General features: G+C 46.4%; 1 protein-coding gene across 11 annotated transcripts in view; it reads left to right on the forward strand.

The window, feature by feature from the left end:
• The first annotated feature begins 6,309 nt into the window (after nucleotides 1-6,309).
• MOK (MOK protein kinase) overlaps nucleotides 6,310-21,401 on the forward strand; it is an 82,618-nt gene continuing 67,526 nt past the window's right edge. For 9 of the 11 annotated variants that reach the window (XM_033191282.1, XM_033191281.1, XM_033191276.1 and 6 more), the window contains exon 1: nucleotides 6,311-6,537. In XM_033191282.1, the coding sequence (XP_033047173.1) occupies nucleotides 6,531-6,537 (7 nt within the window). In that variant the 5' untranslated portion in view covers nucleotides 6,311-6,530. Of the gene's footprint in view, nucleotides 6,538-21,401 lie in introns of all 11 variants that reach the window. The other 2 variants (XM_033191277.1, XM_033191283.1) reach the window with 2 other exon arrangements.

Consider the following 21,401-nt stretch of genomic DNA (forward strand, 5'->3'; position numbering starts at 1 on the left):
AGGCAGGAGAATGGCGTAAACCCGGGAGGCGGAGCTTGCAGTGAGCTGAGATCCGGCCACTGCACTCCAGCCCGGGCGACAAAGTGACAATCCGTCTCAAAAAAAAAAAAAAAAGAAACCTAATCCTTGTCCTCATGGAGCTCACCGCATAGCAAGGAAGGCGGATATTACAGGGACTAGAGAAGATTAGGTGGTGTGCTGGGAGGCTGGGCAAGCTTCCTGAAGTCTGGAGCACTTTACAGTGTCCAAAAGACAAGGATGGATAAGCAGGCCAAAGGGGTAAAGCCCTCTCACAGAACACGGGTGGGGGTGTAGGCATCCTGTCCATTTTGCTTACAGCTGAATGAATGCCCAGAACCTAGCACAATGGCATAGCAATAGGTAAGTCACATGGGTTTAAAACAGTCAGATCAAGTCATTTCTCTGTTCACACTCTCCCCTTTTGCCCCAGCCCTAAAAGGCCTGCCAAATTTAGCAAATATAGATCAAGATACCGGGTTAAAATTGAATTGCAGAAGGACAATGAAGCTTTTTTTTTTAGTGTAAGTATGTCCCATGCCATATTTGGGTCATACTTACACTAAAAGAATACCTGTGCTATATCTGACAACCCTACGCCCAGGGTGACAACCCTACGCCCAGGGTGACATCCCTACGCCCAGGGTGACATCCCTACGCCCAGGGTGACAACCCTACGCCCAGGGTAACATCCCGTTGAAAGACACCACCTGGCCGGGCGCGGTGGCTCATGCCTGTAATCCCAACACTTTGGGAGGCCGAGGCAGGTGGATCACGAGGTCAGGAGTTTGAGATCTCCCTGGCTAACACGGTGAAACAGCATCTCCACTAAAAATACAAAAAATTAGCCGGGCGTGGTGGCGGGCGCCTGTAGTCCCAGCTACTCGGAGGGATGAGGCAGGAGAATGGTGTGAACCCAGGAGGCGGAGCTTGCCGTGAGCCGAGATCTTGCCACTGCACTCCAGCCTGGCCGACAGAACGAGACTCCATCTCAAAAAAAAAAAAAAAAAAGGCCGGGCGCGGTGGCTCACGCCTGTAATCCCAGCACTTTGGGAGGCCGAGACGGGCGGATCACGAGATCAGGCGATCGAGACCATCCTGGCTAACACGGCGAAACCCCGTCTCTACTAAGAATACAAAAATTAGCCGGGCGCGGTGCCGGGCGCCTGTAGTCCCAGCTACACGGGAGGCTGAGGCAGGAGAATGGTGTGAACCCGGGAGGCGGAGCTTGCAGTGAGCTGAGATCCGGCCACAGCACTCCAGCCTGGGCGACAGAGCGAGACTCCGTCTCAAAAAAAAAGACACCACCGGACCTGCACCTTTCGCCTCTGCCCTCCTGCACCCCTGCCAGGCTCCCTCCGCGGCAGCCCCCTCCGCCTCCTCCCGGGCCCTTGCTCCTGTGCTGGGGCTTTTGCACTTCCTTTCCTCTTCCTGGACCACCTTTCCTGCAGACAATGTCAAAATTCCTCCTCGCCGGGCGCGGTGGCTCAAGCCTGTAATCCCAGTACTTTGGGAGGCCGAGATGGGCGGATCACGGGGTCAGGAGATCGAGACCATCCTGGCTAACACGGTGAAACCCCGTCTCTACTAAAAATACAAAAACTAGCCGGGCGAGGTGGCGGGCGCCTGTAGTCCCAGCTACTCGGGAGGCTGAGGCAGGAGAATGGCGTAAACCCGGGAGGCGGAGCTTGCAGTGAGCTGAGATCCGGCCACTGCACTCCAGTCCGGGCGACAGAGCGAGACTCCGCCTCAAAAAAAAAAAAAAACAAAAAAAAACAAAAAACTCCTCCTCCTCGTCGTGGTCGCTGCTTAAATGTCATTTACTCAGGGAGGTTTCTCCAATGCCCCCATTTGCAATCGCAACCCGCACCCAGGATCCCTGCGGTTCCCGGCCCGACCCCTCTCCATCGCTTATTCCCGCTGCTAACCGTCCGCCTCCCACCGCTGGAGCGAACTCCAGGAGCAGTGGGCTCTATTTCACCAGCACCTAAACAGTGCTTGGCACACAGCGGGTGGTCGGTCAAGGTCTCCTGAAGGAAGCCGAGTTGACCAACCCTTGTGGGTGCAGCCGTGGCATTACCGGGACTTCACGCCACGCGTCCCAAGTGGGCGGAGTGGACTGGACACGCCGGGGCGGGGGCGCAGTGACTGACACCGGCCGCTAGAGGGCACCCGAGACCTGCGCCGTCAGTCCCGAACCCAGGCTTCGGGCGACCCACGTGCAGTCCGTAGGGCGGGCGCGGGCCAGCAGTTTTCTGTCCTCGGGACCTCTCCCTCCCCTTCTCACCCCTTCTTAAAGCTCTTCTTAGACAAACCCTAATTCTCATTCTTTGAGTGACGAAAACACAAATCTACATACTTCTAGAATTAAGTGGTACAGAATACCATTCGGGCTTGCTTTCGTGTTTTTGCTTTTTGTTTTTGAGACGGAGTCTCGCTCTTGTGCCCAGACTGGAGTGCAGTGGCGCGATTTCGGCTCACTGCAACCTCCGCCTTGCATTTGTTTTGTTTTGTTTTGTTTTGTTTTTTGTTTTTAATGTGGGGCGGGGGGCCCATGTGCATTTTAAATAATCTATTTTCTTTAAACTCAATTTATGAAATGTTTCATTCTGTTTATAAGCTGGAACCTTTGGTCTGACAGTAACGACCCGCTGTGTTAGTTTCCCAGGTCGGCCACAACAGAGTGTTTTAAGGTAGGTGGCCGCATAACAGAATATATGGCCTCACAGTTCTAGCAGGCGGATGTCCAAGGTTAGGGTGTCAGGAAAGTCGCTTCCTTCGGAGGCTCCCAGGGCGACCGTCCCAGGCTGTCTCCTGGCTTCTGGTGGATTTCGGGTCGACTTTGGCCTTCCTTCGCTTGTAGAAGCTTCACCCTAATCTCTGCCTGCATCTTCATATGCTATTTTCCCTGTGTGTCCCTGTGTCTAAATCGCCCCTTTTGTGTAGACGCCAGTCATAATGGACTAAAGCCACCCTGAAGACCTTTTTTTTTTTGACGGAGTTTCCCTCTTGTTGCCCAGGCTGGAGGGCAATGGCGCGATCTTGGCTCGGCTCACTGCAACCTCCGCCTCCCGGGTTCAAGCGATTCTCCTGCCTCAGCCTTCTGAGTAGCTGGGATTACAGGCGTGAGCCACCACGCCCGGTTAATTTTGTCTTTTTAGTAGAGACGTGGTTTCGCCATGTTGGCCAGCCTGGTCTTGAAGTCCTGACCTCAAGTGATACCCCCGCCTTGGCCTCCCAAAGTGTCGGGATTACAGGCCTGAGCCACTGCGCCCGGCCGAAGACCTCACTTTAACTTGATTGCCTCTGTAAAGACCCTATCTCCAAGAAAGGTCACAATCTGAGGTACTGCAGGTTAGGACTTCAACATCTTTTCCGGGGGACATGATTCGATGCATAACTCATAACATGTACAGTTTCATGCATTCCTGAGTAAAGCTTTAATTTATAAAACAGATTGAATTCTTCTAAATGAACTCATTTAGAAATAAAATTAAAAGAAACCCTATTAAATGTTTATACAAGGTAAGTGGCCACACAACAGAATACATGGCCTCACAGTTCTGGTGGGCAGACATCCAAGGTCAGGGTGTCGGGAAGGTCGCTTCCTTTGGAGGCTCCCAGGGAGACCGTCCCAGGCTGTCTCCTGGCTTCCGGTGGATTTCGGGCCATCTTTGGCCTTCCTCCTATTAAATGTTTATACATTTAGTAATCTGATTTTCTGATTTTTCTTAATAAACATACAACGAAGCTTTTTGAAATTAACATTTTATATTTATGAAAGTAAAACAATTGCAGTTTTAAAAGTCATAATACTAAAAGCCTTATTATAAAAGATAGTATTCTCCTACTCCACCCGTTCCCTGCAGCCCAATCCAACTCCCCAGAGGCAATCACTGCGAACTTTTAAATTTATTTATATATATTTTTTTCTACAGAAATGAGGTCTCACTATGTTGCCCAGGCTGGTTTTGAACTCCTGGGCTCCAGTGATCCTCCCACCTTGGCCTCCCAAAGTGCTAAAATTATAGGTGTGAGCCACCATGTCCTGCCCACTATGAGCTTTTCAAGCAGTTTCTTTTTTTACTCCAATAATCCTAAAATATATGATTTTACTTCTAATTCTTATTTTTTTTTCAATTTTAGACTTTATCTATTGACTTCATTCTATGCTAAGTGAGGTTCTTTTGCCAACATTCCCCCAATGCATGTACACTTTCCCTCTCTCATCATCCCCAAATACTAATACTACCAAGTTTTACTGAAATCAATAGTGTTTATATTGCTATGACTATGTCAACACTGTTCTCAACTGAGCCACATAGTGTACTGTAATTACATTCCTTTCTAATGGAACTTCTTGTTTTCCTTTGCATTTGGTTTGCGTACTTTTCTATGTAACAGTCACTGACTTTCTGCCAGAATTATGAAACTGCTCTTAATGTAATCAAATACGTGAGATAATGTAGCAATTGTTTTCTATGTTTAAGTTGGGAGATATCCTTCCAGAGCTTCCCATCCTCCTGGTCTAACCTGGATTGGTGGTTCTCCAGGCCTGCCCTAGTTTAATCCTGGGCGGGTCTTCACCACCATCCTGGGAATCCCTTTCCCCTTTTTCTTTGTTGGGTCCTCTGCTTCCTAATTCTGGGTTGCTGCCTCTTTTACTTACCTTTCATTTGGGTTCTGAACGTTCTTCATTGGTTTCCCAAGAAATGGCTCATGGAAAGTAAATGAGATCTTGCATATCTGAATACATCTTTCTTGCTTGCTTTGCTTGCTTTCTCTCTTCTCTCTTTCTCTCTCTCTCTTCCTCTCCCCCTTCCTCCTTCCTTCCTTTTTTTTTTTTTGAGATGGAATCTCACTCTATCACCCAGGCTGGAGTGCAGTGGCATGATCATGGCTCACTGTAGCCTCAACTTTCTGGGCTCCAAGGATCCTCCCTCCTCAGCCTTTCAAGTAGCTGGGACCACAGGCATGTGCCAACATGCCTGACTCATTTTTGTATTTTTGGTAGAGATGGGGTTTCCCTATCTTGCTCAGATTGGTGTCGAACTTCAGAGCTCTAGTGATCCTCCTGCCTTGGCCTCCCAAAGTGCCTGGATTACAGGTGTGAGCAACTTTGCCTGGCCCACATCTTTCTTCTTACCCTCACACTGGGCTAATAATTAGAAAATTTTAGGATAGAGGTTACTGTCCCTTGGTACTTGGAAAGCTGCACTTCTCTGTCTGCTGTGTCTAGTTTTGCTGCTGAGAAGTCCAACATCATGCTGGAACCCAATCTTTTGGATATGATCCGTTTTTCTCTTTTGATACTTTTGGAACTTCTCACTATCCCTGTTGCTCTGAAATATCATGAGATGCTTTCGTGCCAGTCTTTTTTATTCATGTATCCCACATGCCTACAGCAATACCTGGCAAATAGGTGTTCAATAATATTTGTTGAACGAGCTGGGAGTGGTGGCTCACGCCTGTAATCCCAACACTTTGGGAGGCCAAGGCAGACGGATCACTTGAGGTCAGGAGTTCAAGACCAGCCTGGCCAACATGGTGAAACCCCATCTCTACAAAAAAAAAAAAAAAATTAGCCAGGCATTGTGGTATATGCCTGTAATCCCAGCTATTCAGGAGGGTGAGTCAGGAGAATTGCTTGAACCCCGGAGGCAGAGGTTGCAGTGAGCCGAGATCACTCCATTACACTCCAACCTGGGCAACAGAGCGAGACTCTGTCTCAAAAAAGAAAAAAAGAAAAGGAAAAGAAAAACTGCCCAGGGGCTGTGGCTCACGCCTGTTATCCCAGCATTTTGGGAGGCCAAGGCGGGCTGATCACTTGAGGTCAGGAGTTCGAGACCGGCCTGGCCAACATGGTGAAACCCTGTCTCTACTAAAAATAGAAAAATTAGCCGGGTTTGTTGGCGGGCACCTGTAATTCCAGCTACTCAGGAGGCTGAGGCAGGAGAATCGCTTGAACCCGGGAGTGGGAGGTTGCAGTCAGTCAAGCTCGTGCCACTGCACTGCAGCCCGCGCGGCAAAGCGAGACTCCGTCTCAAAAAAAAAAAAAAAATTCGCGTAGAAGCTCCCAAGCCCAATTAAAGCTCAAGGCAATCGTCCACGTAGTGGGTTCCAAATCGCTCAGTTCCCAGGCCAGCAGGGAAAGCGAGCCGGGTGAAAGTCGCTTCTGCGCCAAGGCGGGGAATTGCACAGTATTTACATGGAAGCGGCGGAGAGGTTGCTTAGCAACCCGGCTGAGGGGACGGGCTGCACTGCGCACGCGTATACGGGCGGAGCAGCTTGCGCACGCGCGAGCGACAGCGCGTGGGGTTCAGGGCCTGACGGTTGCTAGGGTGACAGGGACACAACATGGCGGCCGGATGCTAACGCTTTCCTTCGAGGGACCACCACGGAGATCCTAGTGCGGGACCCCGCCTCAGGGAAGTGGAAAGCAGGGGGACACCATTCCTGCCTCTTTCTTTTCCGTCCAGTGTCGGCAAGGGGTTGTCTCTTCCGCATCCAAGATGAAGAGTGAGTGGGACCGGGGATGGGGGCAGGGACTGGAGAGCGAGTGGTGGGGGCGGGAGGGACTGGGGGAGCTTGAGGGGCCTGTGGGGCCGGGCGTCGTCGCCTTCTGCCGTGGCGGCTCCGCATATGGACCCCGAATCCCCCTCGGCTGTAAGAAGCCGGTGCCCCTGGGGGAAGCTCGAGGGGTTGGGGCTAGGTTGGGAACTTTGGGGTCTCGGAGAGCCGACCCAAGTCCCGTTCAGGCATATTTTGGTGCCGGTGCGTAGTTCTTACATCGAAGTTTAGGGAGTTGAGTGTGATTCATTTTATTTTTTTAAATGCTGGCTCGAACCTGACATTCTTTTCTTGAACATTCGGCAGAAACGCAGGGAGCGCTTACAGTGTGGCTCCCTGCCTTTTCATGGTACTGGTTTAGTGTCCAATTGAGAGGAAAGCTGGGCTGTGTGCTTTATTTTATTTTTTGGGTCAAGCAGTAGTGTTTTATAGGAACCATTTTTTAATATTCATTTTGAAGCAACCTTTCAAAGTTGGAAAATGAGGTAGTCATTCCAGAAAATGTAACGGGTAAAAAAATTTACCTCTGGTAGCATTTGTGGATTATTGACAATCCGAGTGCAACCAGCTAGAATTATTTTTTTATTATTACTACTGTACATATATAATTGTTTATGGCTGTGAACCGGAGGTGCAGTAAAAATTCAGACCTTTGCTGTGAAAAGATTATGTTAGGGTAGTTATAATGTTAAATTTGCATTGTGTTCTAATTGTCAGTAGTGTACGTTGCATAACATTTAAAATAATTCATTCACCCTTTACAAGGCATTTTTATTTTTGTTTTCTTTTGTTGGATATTGTTTAATGTTTACCTTTTTCATTAACGCACTACAAAACTGTAGTTAAAGGTCTGCAAAAGACTTTACACTTTTACTTACAATGCAGACTATGTATACTGCACATATTTTGTGCTATATTCCTTTTTTCTTCCCATCTGTTTGTTTTGAAAATTTTCAGATGTACAGGAAAGTTGCAAGAGCAGTACACTGAATATTTATAAACCCGTCCTTCACTTAGATGCACCATTTTGCCTTATTTTTGTGTGCTCACTTTGGCTCTGGTGTTTTCTCTCTCCCATTTGTGTATTTAATTTCACTGGACCTTTCAAGAGTTAGTTGTAGACTACTGATAATTCACCACTTCTTTCAGCAGTTACCTGCCAAGAACAAGGACATTCTCCTACATCATCACGTTACAAATAACGCATTTAGAACATTTAACAATGATACAGTACTCTAATATACAGTCCATATTTCAGCCTTTCCATTTATCCCAATAACATCTGTTATAGTTGTTTATATTTGTTCTGCAGTCCAATCAAGAATCACAAATTGCATTCTGTTGTCACATCTCTTTGGTCTCTTTTAATATGGTGTCCCTGCCTTTTGTGTCTTTCATGACAATGATATTTTCATTTTTATTTTTGTCCTCTGTAGGCCAAATGACATCTTTAAAGAATCCAGCCCAGGTGTTTAGCAGAATATCTCTCAATTTGAATTTATCTGATTGTTGCCTCACGATTAGCTTCAGCTTAAATGTTTTTACCAGGAATATGTGAGAGGTGACATTGTCTCTGTCAGTGTGGCCCTTCCAGAGTGTGGGATGTCAGCTCGTCGCAGTTTTGCTAAAATTAGATTTGATCATTTGGTTTATTTATCTACCTTCTTTTTCTCTTAGACTCTTTTTTTTTTGACAGGGTCTTGCTGTATCATCCAGGCTGGGGTGTAGTGGTGCAGTCTTGGCTCACTGCAACCTCTGCCTCTCAGGATCAAATGATTCTCCTGCCTCAGCCTCCCAAGTAGCTGAGATTACAGGTGTGCACCACCATGCCCAGCTAACTTGTGTTTTTTTGGTAGAGACGGGGTTTCAACATGTTGGCCAGGCTGGTTTCGAACTCCTGACGTCAAGCGATCTGCCCGCCTCGGCCTCCCAAATGTTGGAATTACAGACGTGAGCCACTGTGCCTGGCCTTCTTCTTAGACTCTTCATATCCCACTACCTAGAGGCATCACTCTCAGTAATTTACTCTCTCTCTCTATATATATTATATATAAATATATAAATGTGTATTTCTCCCTTTTTATTTATTTATTTTTATTTTTAATTTTTTTTCTGAGGCGGAGTCTCGCTCTGTCGCCCAGGCTGGAGTGCAGTGGCCGGATCTCAGCTCACTGCAAGCTCCGCCTCCCGGGTTCCCGCCATTCTCCTGCCTCAGCCTCCCGAGTAGCTGGGACAACAGGCGCCCGCCACCTCGCCCGGCTAGTTTTTTGTATTTTTTAGTAGAGATGGGGTTTCACCGTGTTCTCCAGGATGGTCTCGATCTCCTGACCTCGTGATCCGCCCGTCTCGGCCTCCCAAAGTGCTGGGATTACAGGCTTGAGCCACCGCGCCCGGCCTTCTCCCTTTTTAAAAGAGTAATGTTAGCACTGCGTGTGTACACCTATATAGAAAATGTGTGTATGTGCCGGCCGGACGCGGTGGCTCACGCCTGTAATCCCAGCACTTTGGGGGGCTGAGGCGAGCAGATCACGAGGTCAGGAGATCAAGACCATCCTAGCTAACATGGTAAAACCCTGTCTCTACTAAAAATACAAAAAATTAGTCGGGCATAGTGGCTGGTGCCTGTAGTCCCAGCTACTTGGAAGGTTGAGGCAGGAGAATGGTGTGAACCCGGAAGGCGGGGCTTGTGGTGAGCGGAGATTGCGCTATTGCACTCCAGCATGGACAACAGAGCAAGAGACTCCGTATCAAAAAAAAAAAAAAAGTGCATATGTGCGTATATATATAAAATTTACATTTGGGGGCCGGGCACAGTGGCTCACGTCTGTAATCCCAGCACTTTGGGAGGCTGAGGTGGGTGGATCACTTGAGGCCAGGAGTTCGAGACCAGCCTGGCCAACATGGTGAAACCGCATCTCTACTAAAAATATAAAAGTTAGTTGGGCGTGGTGGCAGGTGCCTGTAATCCCAGCTACTAGGGAGGCTGAGGCAGGAGAATCGCTTGAACCTGGGAGGCGGAGGTTGCAGTGAGCCGAGATGGCACCACTACACTCCAGCCTGGGCAACAGAGCAAAGAAAAAATAAAGTATATGTGTGTATACATATAAAATTTACATTTATGGGGCAGGCACGGTGGCTCACACCTGTAATCCCAGCACTTCGGGAGGCTGAGGTTGGCTGATCGCTTGAAGTGAGGAGTTCGAGACCAGCCTGGCCAATGTGGTGAAACCCCGTCTCAACCATAAAATTCAAAAAAATAAAAATAAAAACAAAACAAAAAAATACACAAAAAACTTAACGTTTATGATTTACTTCTTGTAAACTTTTGTTTTTAAAGTATATTTAGTATTGTTTGGTATGTTCTTTTAGATGGTCATTTTGGTAGTTTTCGGTTACTTGGTTTAGTGGTGACATCTTTATTCTCCCGTTCTTCCTTCTACCTTAAAATCTACTCTAGGAATTATTGTAACCTTTTATCCCCCTGGTTTACATCTGATCATTAGATAAATGATTTAAAAATAGTTAAGAATACCGAGGCGGGCGGATCACAAGGTCAGGAGATCGAGACCATCCTGGCTAACACGGTGAAACCCAGTCTCTACTAAAAAATACAAAAAAACTAGCCGGGCGAGGTGGCGGGCGCCTGTAGTCCCAGCTACTCGGGAGGCTGAGGCAGGAGAATGGTGTGAACCCAGGAGGCGGAGCTTGCAGTGAGCTGAGATCTGGCCAGTGCACTCCAGCTTGGGTGTCAGAGCGAGACTCCGTCTCAAAAAAAAAAAAAAAAAAGAATGGAGAGAATATTCCAGAACTGGAAATCACAGAGACAGAGTTATAGAAGAATGATCAGGAAAAGTGAGTAATGGTGAAACTGGATCCATAGCTTGGGGTCAGAGTGGGGCTGGGAATGCTAGATTATTACAGGGGTCTTTCAGGATTTTCTAGGTGTATTTTTGTACTTGTTTTCTAGGCGATGCCCATGTGTTTAGGGGTGTGTTATTCTGTGGAGTATTCCTGTCTTTCTTTTTATTTGGCATCATTTGCAACAGTAGAGAGCAAAGAGTGACACAGTGCAGTTGATAAGAGTGTGGGCTTTGGAGCTGGTGGGCATGGCAGCTTCAGGCATGTTACTTTTTTTCTTATGCTGCTTTTCTTCGTTGTTCAGGTAATCCATTGCTGCATAACAGATCGCTTCAATTTTGTGGCTTAAAGAAATACGGTCTTTCTTGTGGTTCTTCAGGTTGCCTGGATTCAACTAGGCAGGTCTTACTGAAAGTCTCTCATGCAGTCAGATGGTGGCTGGAGCTGAAGTCATCTTAAAAGTTTCTTTTTTATTTTGAGATGGAGCTCGCTCTGTTAGCCAGGCTGGAATGAGTACGGTGGCACAATCTTGGCTCATTGCAACCTCTGCCTCCTGGGTTCAAGCGATTCTCCTGTCTCAGCCTCCTGAGTAGCTGGGATTTTAGGCGCACCACCACACCTGGCTAATTTCTGTATTTTGAGTAGAGACAGGGATTCATCATGTTGGTCAGGATGGTCAAGAACTCCTGACCTCAGGTGATCCACCTGCCTCGGCCTCCCAAAGCGCTGGGATTACAGGCGTGAGCCAGTGCGCCCAGCCACATTTATCTTTAAACAGGGATGATAATACCCTTACATAGCATTGTTTCGAAGATTAAGTGAAATCATCTATGTAAAGTGTCTGGTACATGATAAATTGTGAATGAATTATTATTTGCTATTTCAGCGGATGGAAGGCAGGGATATAAAAAGGGAAAGAATGAAAGCATCGGTCAGATCCTTACTTGGAAAAGTTTCCCCTTAGCTAGTCTAGTTGAAGTACCACTCTTTTTTCCTGTCTGAACTTTTTTTTTTTCTTTTTTTTTTTTTTTTTCCAGATAGAGTCTTGCTCTGTTGCCCAGGCTGGAGTGCTGTGGTATACTCACAGCTCATGGCAGCCTCCATCTCCTGGGCTCAGGCAAGCCTCCCACCTCAGCCTCCTGAGTAGTTAGGACCACAGGCACGTGCCTCCTCGCGCGGCTAATTTTTTTTTTTTAATCTTTTTGGTAGAGATGGGGTTTTGCTATGTTGTCCAGCCCAGTCTTACTTTTTTTTTTTTTTTTTGAGATGGAGTCTTGCCCTGTTTCTTGGGCTGGAGCCCAATGGTACGATCTCAGTTCACTGCAGCCTCCACCTCCTGGGTTCAAGTGATTCTCCTGCCTCAGCTTCCTGAGTAGCTGGGATTACAGGTGCCTGCCAAGACACCTGGCTAATTTCTGTATTTTGAGTAGAGACGGGGATTCATCATGTTGGTCAGGATGGTCTCGAACTCCCGACCTCAGGTGATCCGCCTGCCTTGGCCTCCCAAAGCGCTGGAATTACATGCATGAGCCACGGTGCCTGACTGCCCAGGATTAGGTTTTTAATTTTTTGTTAGAGATGGGGGTCTCCCTACATTGCCCAGGTTGGTCTTGGACTCCTGGATTATAGGCATGAGCCACTGTGCCTGGTCCTGTCTCAACTTTTTAATGAATTTCTCAAAACATACCTATAAAAAAAGAAAAGTGGCCAGGCATGGCGGCTCAAGTCTATAAACCCAGCACTTTGGGAGGCTGAGGCAGGAGATTGCTTAAGTCCAGGAGTTTGAGACCAGCCTGGGCAACATGACAAGACTCTATCTCTACTAAACAATTAAAAAATTGGCCAAGCATGGCAGTGCATACCTGTGGTCCCAGGTACTTGGGAGGCTGAGGCAGGAGCATTGCTTGAACCCAGGAATTTGAGGCTGTAGTGAGCTGGGATCACACCACTGCTCTCCAGCCTGGATGTCAAAGGAAGACCCTGTTTCAAAAAATAAAACAAAGCCGGCGCGGTGGCCGAGGCCTGTAATCCCAGCACTTTGGGAGGCCGAGGCGGGCGGATCACGAGGTCAGGAGATTGAGACCATCCTGGCTAACACGGTGAAACCCAATCTCCACTAAAAATACAAAAAATTAGCCGGGCGTCGTGGCGGGCACCTGTAGTCCCAGCTACTCGGGAGGCTGAGGCAGGAGAATGGCGTAAACCTGGGAGGCGGAGCTTGCAGTGAGCCGAGATTGCACCACTGCACTCCAGCCTGGGTGACAGAGCAAGACAGACTCCGTCTCTAAAAATAATAATAATGATAATAAATAAATAAATAAATAAAACAAAAAGCCAGAGAAGTTATACTTTGAAGACAGTAACAGTTTGCTATTGTATCAGAGAGAGTTTTTTTTTTTTTTTTTGTGGAGAGTCTCACTCTGTTGTCCAGGCTAGAGTGCAGTGGCATGATCTTGGCTGACTGCAACCTCTGCCTCCGGTGTTCAAGCAATTCTCATGCATCAGCCTCCTGAGTAGCTGGGATTATAGGCGCACACCACCATGCGTGGCTCATTTTTGTAGTTTTAGTAGAGACGGGGTTTTACCATGTTGGCCAGGTTGGTCTCGAACTCCTGACCTCGGGTGATCTCCCCGCCTCAACCTCCCAAAGTGCTGGGATTACAGGTGTGAGCCACTGCGTCCGGCCCGGAGAGAATTTTTGAAAGTATCTGTTGTAATTACAATGAGGTTTAAGCTGTCTTGTTTTTTTTCCACCATGGGAAGAGTTAAGTAATTTGTCTTTCTTAAATGCTAGTATTTTCATAGAATCAAAAAAGGTACCTCAATCCTTTTCATCTCCTTCTGTGTGTGAGCCTCAACTTTTGTTTTTATTTATTATTATTATTATTATCATTATTTTTGAGATGGAGTCTTGCACAGTTACCCAGGCTGGAGTTGCAGTGGCGCAATCTCGGCTCACTGCAAGCTCCGCCTCCCGGGTTCACGCCATTCTCCTACCTCAGCCTCCCAAGTAGCTGAGACTACAGGTGCCCGCCACTACGCCTGGCTAATTTTTTGTACTTTTAGTAAGAGACGGGGTTTCATCGTGTTAGCCAGGATGGTCTCGATCTCCTGACCTCGTGATCCACCCACCTCGGCCTCCCAAAGTGCTGGGATTACAGGCGTGAGCCATTTTTATTTATTTATTTATTTTAAAGATGAGGGTCTCACCATGTTGCCTAGACTGGTCTCAAAATCCTGGGGTGGCCGGGCGCGGTGGCTCACTCCTGTAAACCCAGCTCTTTGGGAGGCCGAGGCGGGCGGATCACAATATCAGGAGATCGAGACCATCCTGGCTAACTCAGTGAAACCCCGTCTCTACTAAAAATACAAAAAATGAACGGGGCATGGTGGCGGGCGCCTGTAGTCCCAGCTACTCAGGAGGCTGAGGCAGGAGAATGGCGTGAACCCGGGAGGCGGAGCTTGCAGTGAGCTGAGACTGTGCCACTGCACTCCAGCCTCAGTGACAGAGCCAGACTTCGTCTCAAAAAAAAAAAAAAAAGAAAGAACTTTACAAAAAGCACATTAATAAAAATGTTTGGACTTGAACCTGACAAGTTTTGCATTTCACAAAAAGTGAATGTGACCTTCATTTTCACTTGTTAAATAAGGCTTAAATTCCACTTCAACAAACAAGCCTTAGTTTAATAAATGTGCATAGAATCTTAATATAGATGTATTCATTTGTCTCCCTTGTTGTCCCTTTTTCATCCAACTCTGTTATTTTAACCCCTCTTTTTCCTTGAATCTGTTTTTCTTTTTGTTTTGGTGCTTGTTTATTCCTAATAATATGGGATGTGACTTTCATTTACAGTATCATAGCTCTGTGCCCTTCAGAACTTTGTATCATGCTTTGTCTGCATGTCAGTGCTTTTTGTTTAATTTCGAAGGCCTCTGAAAATGTGCCAGATCTTGTTGGAGAGAATAGGAACTTTTCCCAGGTATTTTTTCATAGAGACGTTTCCTTTTTTTCTCCCTGCCTTTTATCCTTGTTTTATACCCCATACTTTCTGCCTACTAGAAGAGCCATGAGGGAAGCAAGTGACCTCTTTATCTACCAACAGACACCTCCAGTGCAGCAAGTTCCGTTTATTGCTGGTCGTGATGGTTCAGAGCCAGCCTGGGAATTGGCACACACTGAATTTGTGTGCTGAAACCACTTTGAAGTTCGCAGTTGACCTATTTTTTTAAAGCAAGTCTGCTTAATTTATCTATGACAAAACACAAATTGAAATTTATTGTGTAAATTCTTTCTTTCTTAAATCCGAATACCTTAGTCCACAGCTTGACTTTCAGTGATTGACCTCCAATGCCTCCTGTGATTTTCTTTTTTTTTCTTTGTGAGACAAGGTCTCTGTCTGTCACTCGGGCTGGAGTACATTCGCACCATCATGGCTCACTGCAGCCTTGACTTCCCAGGCTCAGATGATTCTCCTATCTCAGCCTCCCAAGTAGCTGGGACTACAGGCATGCATCACCAGGCCTGGCTAATTTTTTTTGTATTTTCGGTAGAGACAAGATTTCACCATGTTACCCAGGCTGGTCTCAAACTCCTGGGTTCAGGCAATCTGCCCGCCTCAGCCTCCCAGAGTGCTGGGATTACAGGCGTGGGCCACCATGCCCGGCCCCTTTCTGTGATCTCTATGACTGTCTTCCTTTAAAAGGATATTGTAGTTTTAAAACAGTTCATTTTAAGTTCATGTTTTTCTTGGCACTTAGTCAACACTTTCACTGATTTCTTAAATTTCTTGAAATGTTCACCTTTACATACATTTAAAGTAATGCATATTCATTGGGAACATTGAATAATGTAGATAATTATAATGAAGAAAATTTAAATCACCTTCAGTCCCACTCAGACATAGATACATTAAAATATTTACATATTTATATTCAGTTTTTTTCTTTTCTTTTTTTTCTTTTTTATTTTTTTTGTGATGGAGTTTCGCTCTTGTTGCCCAGGCTGGAGTGCAGTGGCGCTATGATCTCGGCTCACTGCACCCTCCACCTCCTGGGTTCAAGCGATTCTCCTGCCTCAGCCTCCCGAGTAGCTGGGATTACAAGCGTGCACCACCACGCCCGGCTTATTTTGTATATTTAGTAGAGACGGAGTTTCTCCATGTTGATCAGGCTGGTCTTGAGCTCCCTACCTCAGGTAATCCACCTGCCTCAGCCTCCCAAAGTCCTGGGATTACAGGCGTGAACCACCGCACCCAGCTATATTCAGTCTTTTTCTGTGCATGTGTTGTATGTATGATCATTATCATCCTTTTTTTCACTTAACATGAAATTGTGGCTGAACATTTCCCATGTCATGAAATATTATTTGAAAGCATCATTATCAATGGTTACATAATATTTCAGTCTGTTGCTGTTTCGTAGCTTATTAGAACATTTCCTTGATGCTGGATATTTAAGTTTCTGGCATTCTTACTTTTGTGACACTGTGAATACCATCTTTGTTTATAAATTTTTTTTTGTTAATTTGTTTGTTTTTTGTTTTTGAGATGGAATCTAGCTCTGTTGCCCAGGCTGGATGCAGTGGCACAATTTCCACTCACTGCAACCTCCGCCTCCCAGGTTCAAGCAATTCTCATGCCTCAGCCTTGCTAGCAGCTGGGATTATAGGTGCGTGCCACCCTCCTAGCTAATTTTTCTATTTTTAGTAGAGACGGGGTTTCATTATGTTGGCCAGGCTGATTTGGAACCCCTGACCTCAGGTGATCTGCCTGTCTCAGCCTCCCAAAGTGCTGTGATTACAGGCATGAGCTAACACGCCCAGTCTCACTGAGACTGTTAATGTACAGATTCACTCATATACAAATTGAATGGTTTTAATACTAAAGTAATATTTAATTCCCCAAGCTTTTTTTGTTTTTCCTGTTGGTTTTTGTTTCTCTAAGTGTAATGGCACAAAAGAGAACAGATTGTAGACTTTCGCTTTAAGGGGTTTATGGCTTTCTGAGGAGAAGGTGCAAAGTGGAGCATGAGCAGTTCTGTAACAGGAGGACAAGGTGCACACAGAAGGAAGAAAGACATCTGCTTGAAGGCTTCCCAGGCCGGTCCTGGAAGATTGGAATCCAGAGCATCATGTATTCAGTATTATACACTATGTACTCCATAATTTTTTTTTTTTAAGATGGAGTCTTGCTCTGTTGCCCAGGCTGGAGTGCAGTGGCACGATCTTGGCTCACTGCAAGCTCTACCTCCCGGGTTCATGCCATTTTCCTCCCTCAGCCTCCCAAGCAGCTGGGACTACAGGTGCCTGCCACCATGCCTAGCTAATTTTTCGTATTTTTAGTAGAGACGGGGTTTCACCGTGTTAGCCAGAATGGTCTCTATCTCCTGACCTTGTGATCCACCCGCCTTGGCCTCCCAAAATGCTGGAATTACAGGTGTGAGCCACCACGCCCGGCCTATATACTCCATAATTTGACCATTGATATTTTCTAAACCAAAGTGTTCCATTTCCAACCTCCCTCTTTTTTAAGGAAAGGACCTAAAATTAGGGGCATGGGGACATACTGTTAATTCTCAAGACTTAGGATTATGTCTTAATGATCTTTGTGTCTACAGTGCATGGCATGGTGTGTGATATATAGCTGGTGCTAAGAAGTCCTTATTATTGTTACTTTTTTTTTTTGAGACAGAGTTTTGCTCTGTTGCCCAGGCTGCAGTACGGTACAGTGGCGTGATCTTGGCTCACTGCAGCCTCTGTCTCCCGGCTTCAAACAGTTCTCCTGTTTCAGCCTCCTGAATAGCTGGGATTACAGGCACAGGTCACCACGCCCGGCTAATTTTTTGTATTTTTAGTAGAGATGGGGTTTCGCCATGCTGGCCAGGCTGGTCTCAAACTCCTGATCTCAGGTGATCTGCCCACATCGACCTCCCAAAGTGCTGGGATTACAGGCGTGAGCCACCATGCCCAGCCTAAAAAGTCTTTATTAACATGATGATTTAGTCATACTGCCATGAATGTTTAATTCACTTAGGCTGAAGTATAGCATGATTGCACTGTGGGGAGTACCAAGACCACCCTAGGTTTCATGATTTGCTAGGTGGACTCACAGGACTTAGCACATAATCATGCTCACAGCTATGATTTCCTACAGGGAAATGATACCAATTGAAATCAGCAAAGGGAAAATGCACCTGGGAAGAAGTCTGGAGAAACTAGGCCCAGAATTCTCTCTCAGTGGAGTCACAGGGTTGCTCTTAATTTCTCTAGCAACAAGTTGTAACCACACATGTGAACTCTTGTATATCACGGAACTCATTAGAAACTCCGTGCCCTGGGTTTTTATTATGGACTGGTCAGGTAGGCACCCATCTGCCTAGCACCTATCAAAATTCCAGACTGCCAGAAGGAAAGCAGGTGTCTAGCATAAACCGTATTGTTTGCACAGGCAGTTTAGGGACAGTGAGCCACTCTTACCATTTAGGGAATGGTGGAAGCCTGACATGCAAGTTGCCAGAGGCCAGCCAAAGGCCAACCCCTTTCAAGCCGACTTTTTTTTTTTTTTTTTTTTTTTGAGACAAAGTCTTGCTCTGTCTCCCAGGCTGGAGTGCAGTGGTACAATCTCAATCTCAGCTCACTGCAACCTCTGCCTCCCAGGTTAAAGCAGTTCTGCATCAGCCTCCTGAGTAGCTGGGATTACAGGTGTGCACCACCACGCCCAGCCAATTTTTATATTTTTAGTAGAGACAGGGTTTCGCCATGTTGGCCAGGCTGGTCTCGAACTCCTGACCTCAAGTGATCCACCTGCCTTGGCCTCCCAAAGTGCTGGGATTATAGGCGTGAGCCACCGCACTTGGCCGCAAGCAGACCTTTCTAAGGAGAGAAGTCCCAGGCCTGCTGTGTGAGCTCTTCTGCACAATAAAGACACTGATCTTCTTATAGAGAAATTTCTGGGCTTTCCAGTTAATTCATTTAAGAGAAGGGGTAAATTTTGGTGGAGTTTGAGCAAGCAGCAGCTATCCCTTGACTAGTACGAACAGGGCCAGGTAGGTCAGTATGAGGGTCTGCCTAAGGGCAGAAGATGTTTAGGCTGTTGAATTTTCCCACAAAGTTTCAAGTTTGGAGGCTCTTCAAGAAACTTGTCAAAATTACTTAATGAGGTTTTAAACTGTACAAATTAGTGGTTGAGGACCAGGGCCTGTATTTTGGTCCATTTCTTTTGAAGAAGCTTCTTGGAGATGCACCAAAGTATCTTTATTGCCTGGTTTTAGGATTTAATGGAATTTAATTAGGTTTCCAGTTGTAGAGAGGCTCTGGGACTTAGTTAAGCTGTAGTTGTCAAGCAAGTTATGGCTTCCGTTTTTTTTGTCAGAAGGGATATGGTCCCGTGCTCTGTCCTGAAGACTCAGTGGGGCTCACTCCTACCTTACATTAGCCAGTTTCTCCCAGAAGGCAAGTAAGAACAATAAAGCTAGAATAGTTGTGAAACCCTGTCTTGCTGGGAGCTAGATTAGTTCCTCTTTTATTCAGGGAAACCTTGGATAAAAGGGATTCTAATAGCATAGTTTGAAGATCTTTGGTTTGGTGATCTAGAGCAGTGCTGGGGGATGTTAACTGGTGTTCTCTGGGTATACCTCACACACCTCTCATACACCCCACCTCCATTTGGAGACTCACTTCATATGCAGGGAAAGGCGTTGAGGAATTCTGCAAACACATTTTGCTGTATTTAACTCTGTATTTCCTAAATTTATTTGCTTATGGAACCCCCTTTTGTGGAATACCCGTTAGGGTTCAGGGATCGCCGTGTTTTGTAGTACTCAGTTGGAAAATGCTGGTCTGGAGATTCAGCATCCTCAGGTTGTTTTTCCTGGAAACGATAATGGAGAGCAGCCCGTCCTGGTGCAGTAGGCCACCTTTCTTTCGCTCATAACACAGACCAGTTGTAACACTTGGCTCTGTCTCAGGCTGTGACTTTTAATGTACCAATTTACTCATACACAAATTGAGTGGTCTTAACACTAAAATAATATTCCATTCCCCAAGCCTTTTTTTTTTTTTTTTTTTTTTTTTTTTTTTTTTTTGAGACGGAGTCTTGCTCTGTCGCCCGGTCTGGAGTGCAGTGGCCGGATCTCGGCTCACTGCAAGCTCCGCCTCCCGGGTTTACGCCATTCTCCTGCCTCAGCCTCCGAGTAGCTGGGACCACAGGCGCCCGCCACCTCGCCCGGCTAGTTTTCGTATTTTTAGTAGAGACGGGGTTTCACCGTGTTAGCCAGGATGGTCTCGATCTCCTGACCTCGTGATCCGCCCGTCTCGGCCTCCCAAAGTGCTGGGATTACAGGCTTGAGCCACCGCGCCCGGCCTCCCCAAGCCTTTTTTGTTTGTTTTTACTATTTTTGTTTGTTTGTTTCTCTTTTTTTTTTTGAGACTGAGTTTCGCTCTTGTTGCCCAGGCTGGAGTGCAGTGGCGTGATCTCGGCTTACCACAACCTCCACCTCCTGGGTTCAAGCGATTCTCCTGCCTCAGCCTTCCTGAGTAGCTGAGATTACAGGCATGCACCACCACACCCGACTAATTTTGTATTTTTAGTAGAGGTGGGGTTTCTCCATGTTGGTCAGGCTGGTCTTGAACTCCCGACCTCAGATGATCCGCCTGCCTCAGCCTTCCAAAGTGCTGGGATTATAGGCGTGAGCCACCGTGCCCGGTCTTTTTTTTTTTTTTGTTTGTTTCTCTAAGTGTAATGCATTTTGTCTCCTGCTTCTTGTAAGTTTCCAGGACCAAGTAATACTTGTGTTACTGTCAACCCTTCCCAGAGGGTTTTCATTTTGAACAAGGAAGCCACCTGGGAAATAGGGTGGAGACCTGTTTTGAGAGACCAAAAGAGGATGTCTCGTGCTAACCATGGAGAAAAAGAATCTAGTCTCCTTGTTAGGAAGACTGTTGAAGAGGTGTTCTTTATCGTTTAGTTCTCATTAAGAGAATTGTTTTAGTTTCAGTTGTAAGGACCAGTAAGTCTCCTTACACCTCACAGTATGGAAACATAACGGTTGACAAAGAAGGAGCTTGAAGGCTGGGTGCAGTGGCTCACACCTGTAATCCCAGCACTTTGGGAGGGTGAAGCAGGTGGGAAGCTGAGGCGGGTGGATTACATGAGGTTAAGAGTTTGAGACCAGCCTGGCCAACATGGTGAAACCCCGTCTCTACTAAAAATACAAAAATTAGCTTGGTATGGTGGCACACACCTGTAATCCCAGCTACTTGGGAGGCTGAGGCATGAGGATCTCTTGAACTTGGGAGATGGAGGTTGCAGTGAGCCAAGATCATTTGGGCAACACAGTGAGACTCTGTCTCAAAAAAAAAAGAAAAAAAAAAAAAACTAGAGCTTAGGAATAGGAAAACCTGAGAGCAGGAGGGAACTGGCCCTCTTAGGAACTAGAATAGTATTGAAAGCAGCTTGTTTTGCACGTCAGCAGTAGGGATTTGTAGACATGCATATTCTGCCATTAATGAGAATATATTCTTCACTGTGTGTCATTTCTGTTCTTTATACTCCCTGCTTATTCCTAACTCTGTTCTTTTTTTTTTTTTTTCTAATTTTATATTGGAGTATAACATAATGCAGAAAACTGCACAAATTGGCCAAGTGCAGTAGCTCATGCCTGTTATCCCAGCACTTTGGGAGGCCAAGACAGGTGAATCCCTTGTACTGAGGAGTTTGAGACCAGCCTGGGCAACATGGTGAAATCCTGTATCTACAAAAAATACAAAACAATTAGCTGGGCATGGTGGCGGGTGCCTGTAGTCCCAGCTACTCAGAAGGCTGAGGTGGCATGGTCGCTTGAGCCTGGGAGGTAGAGGTTGCAGGGAGCTGAGGTTGCACCACTGCACTCCAGCCTGGGCAACGGAGTGAGACCCTGTCTCAAACAAAACAAAACAAAACAAAACTACACTTATATTT

The sequence above is a fragment of the Trachypithecus francoisi genome, unplaced genomic scaffold, assembly GCF_009764315.1.
Source record: "Trachypithecus francoisi isolate TF-2019V2 unplaced genomic scaffold, Tfra_2.0 Lachesis_group3, whole genome shotgun sequence".
NCBI classification, from domain to species: domain Eukaryota; kingdom Metazoa; phylum Chordata; class Mammalia; order Primates; family Cercopithecidae; genus Trachypithecus; species Trachypithecus francoisi.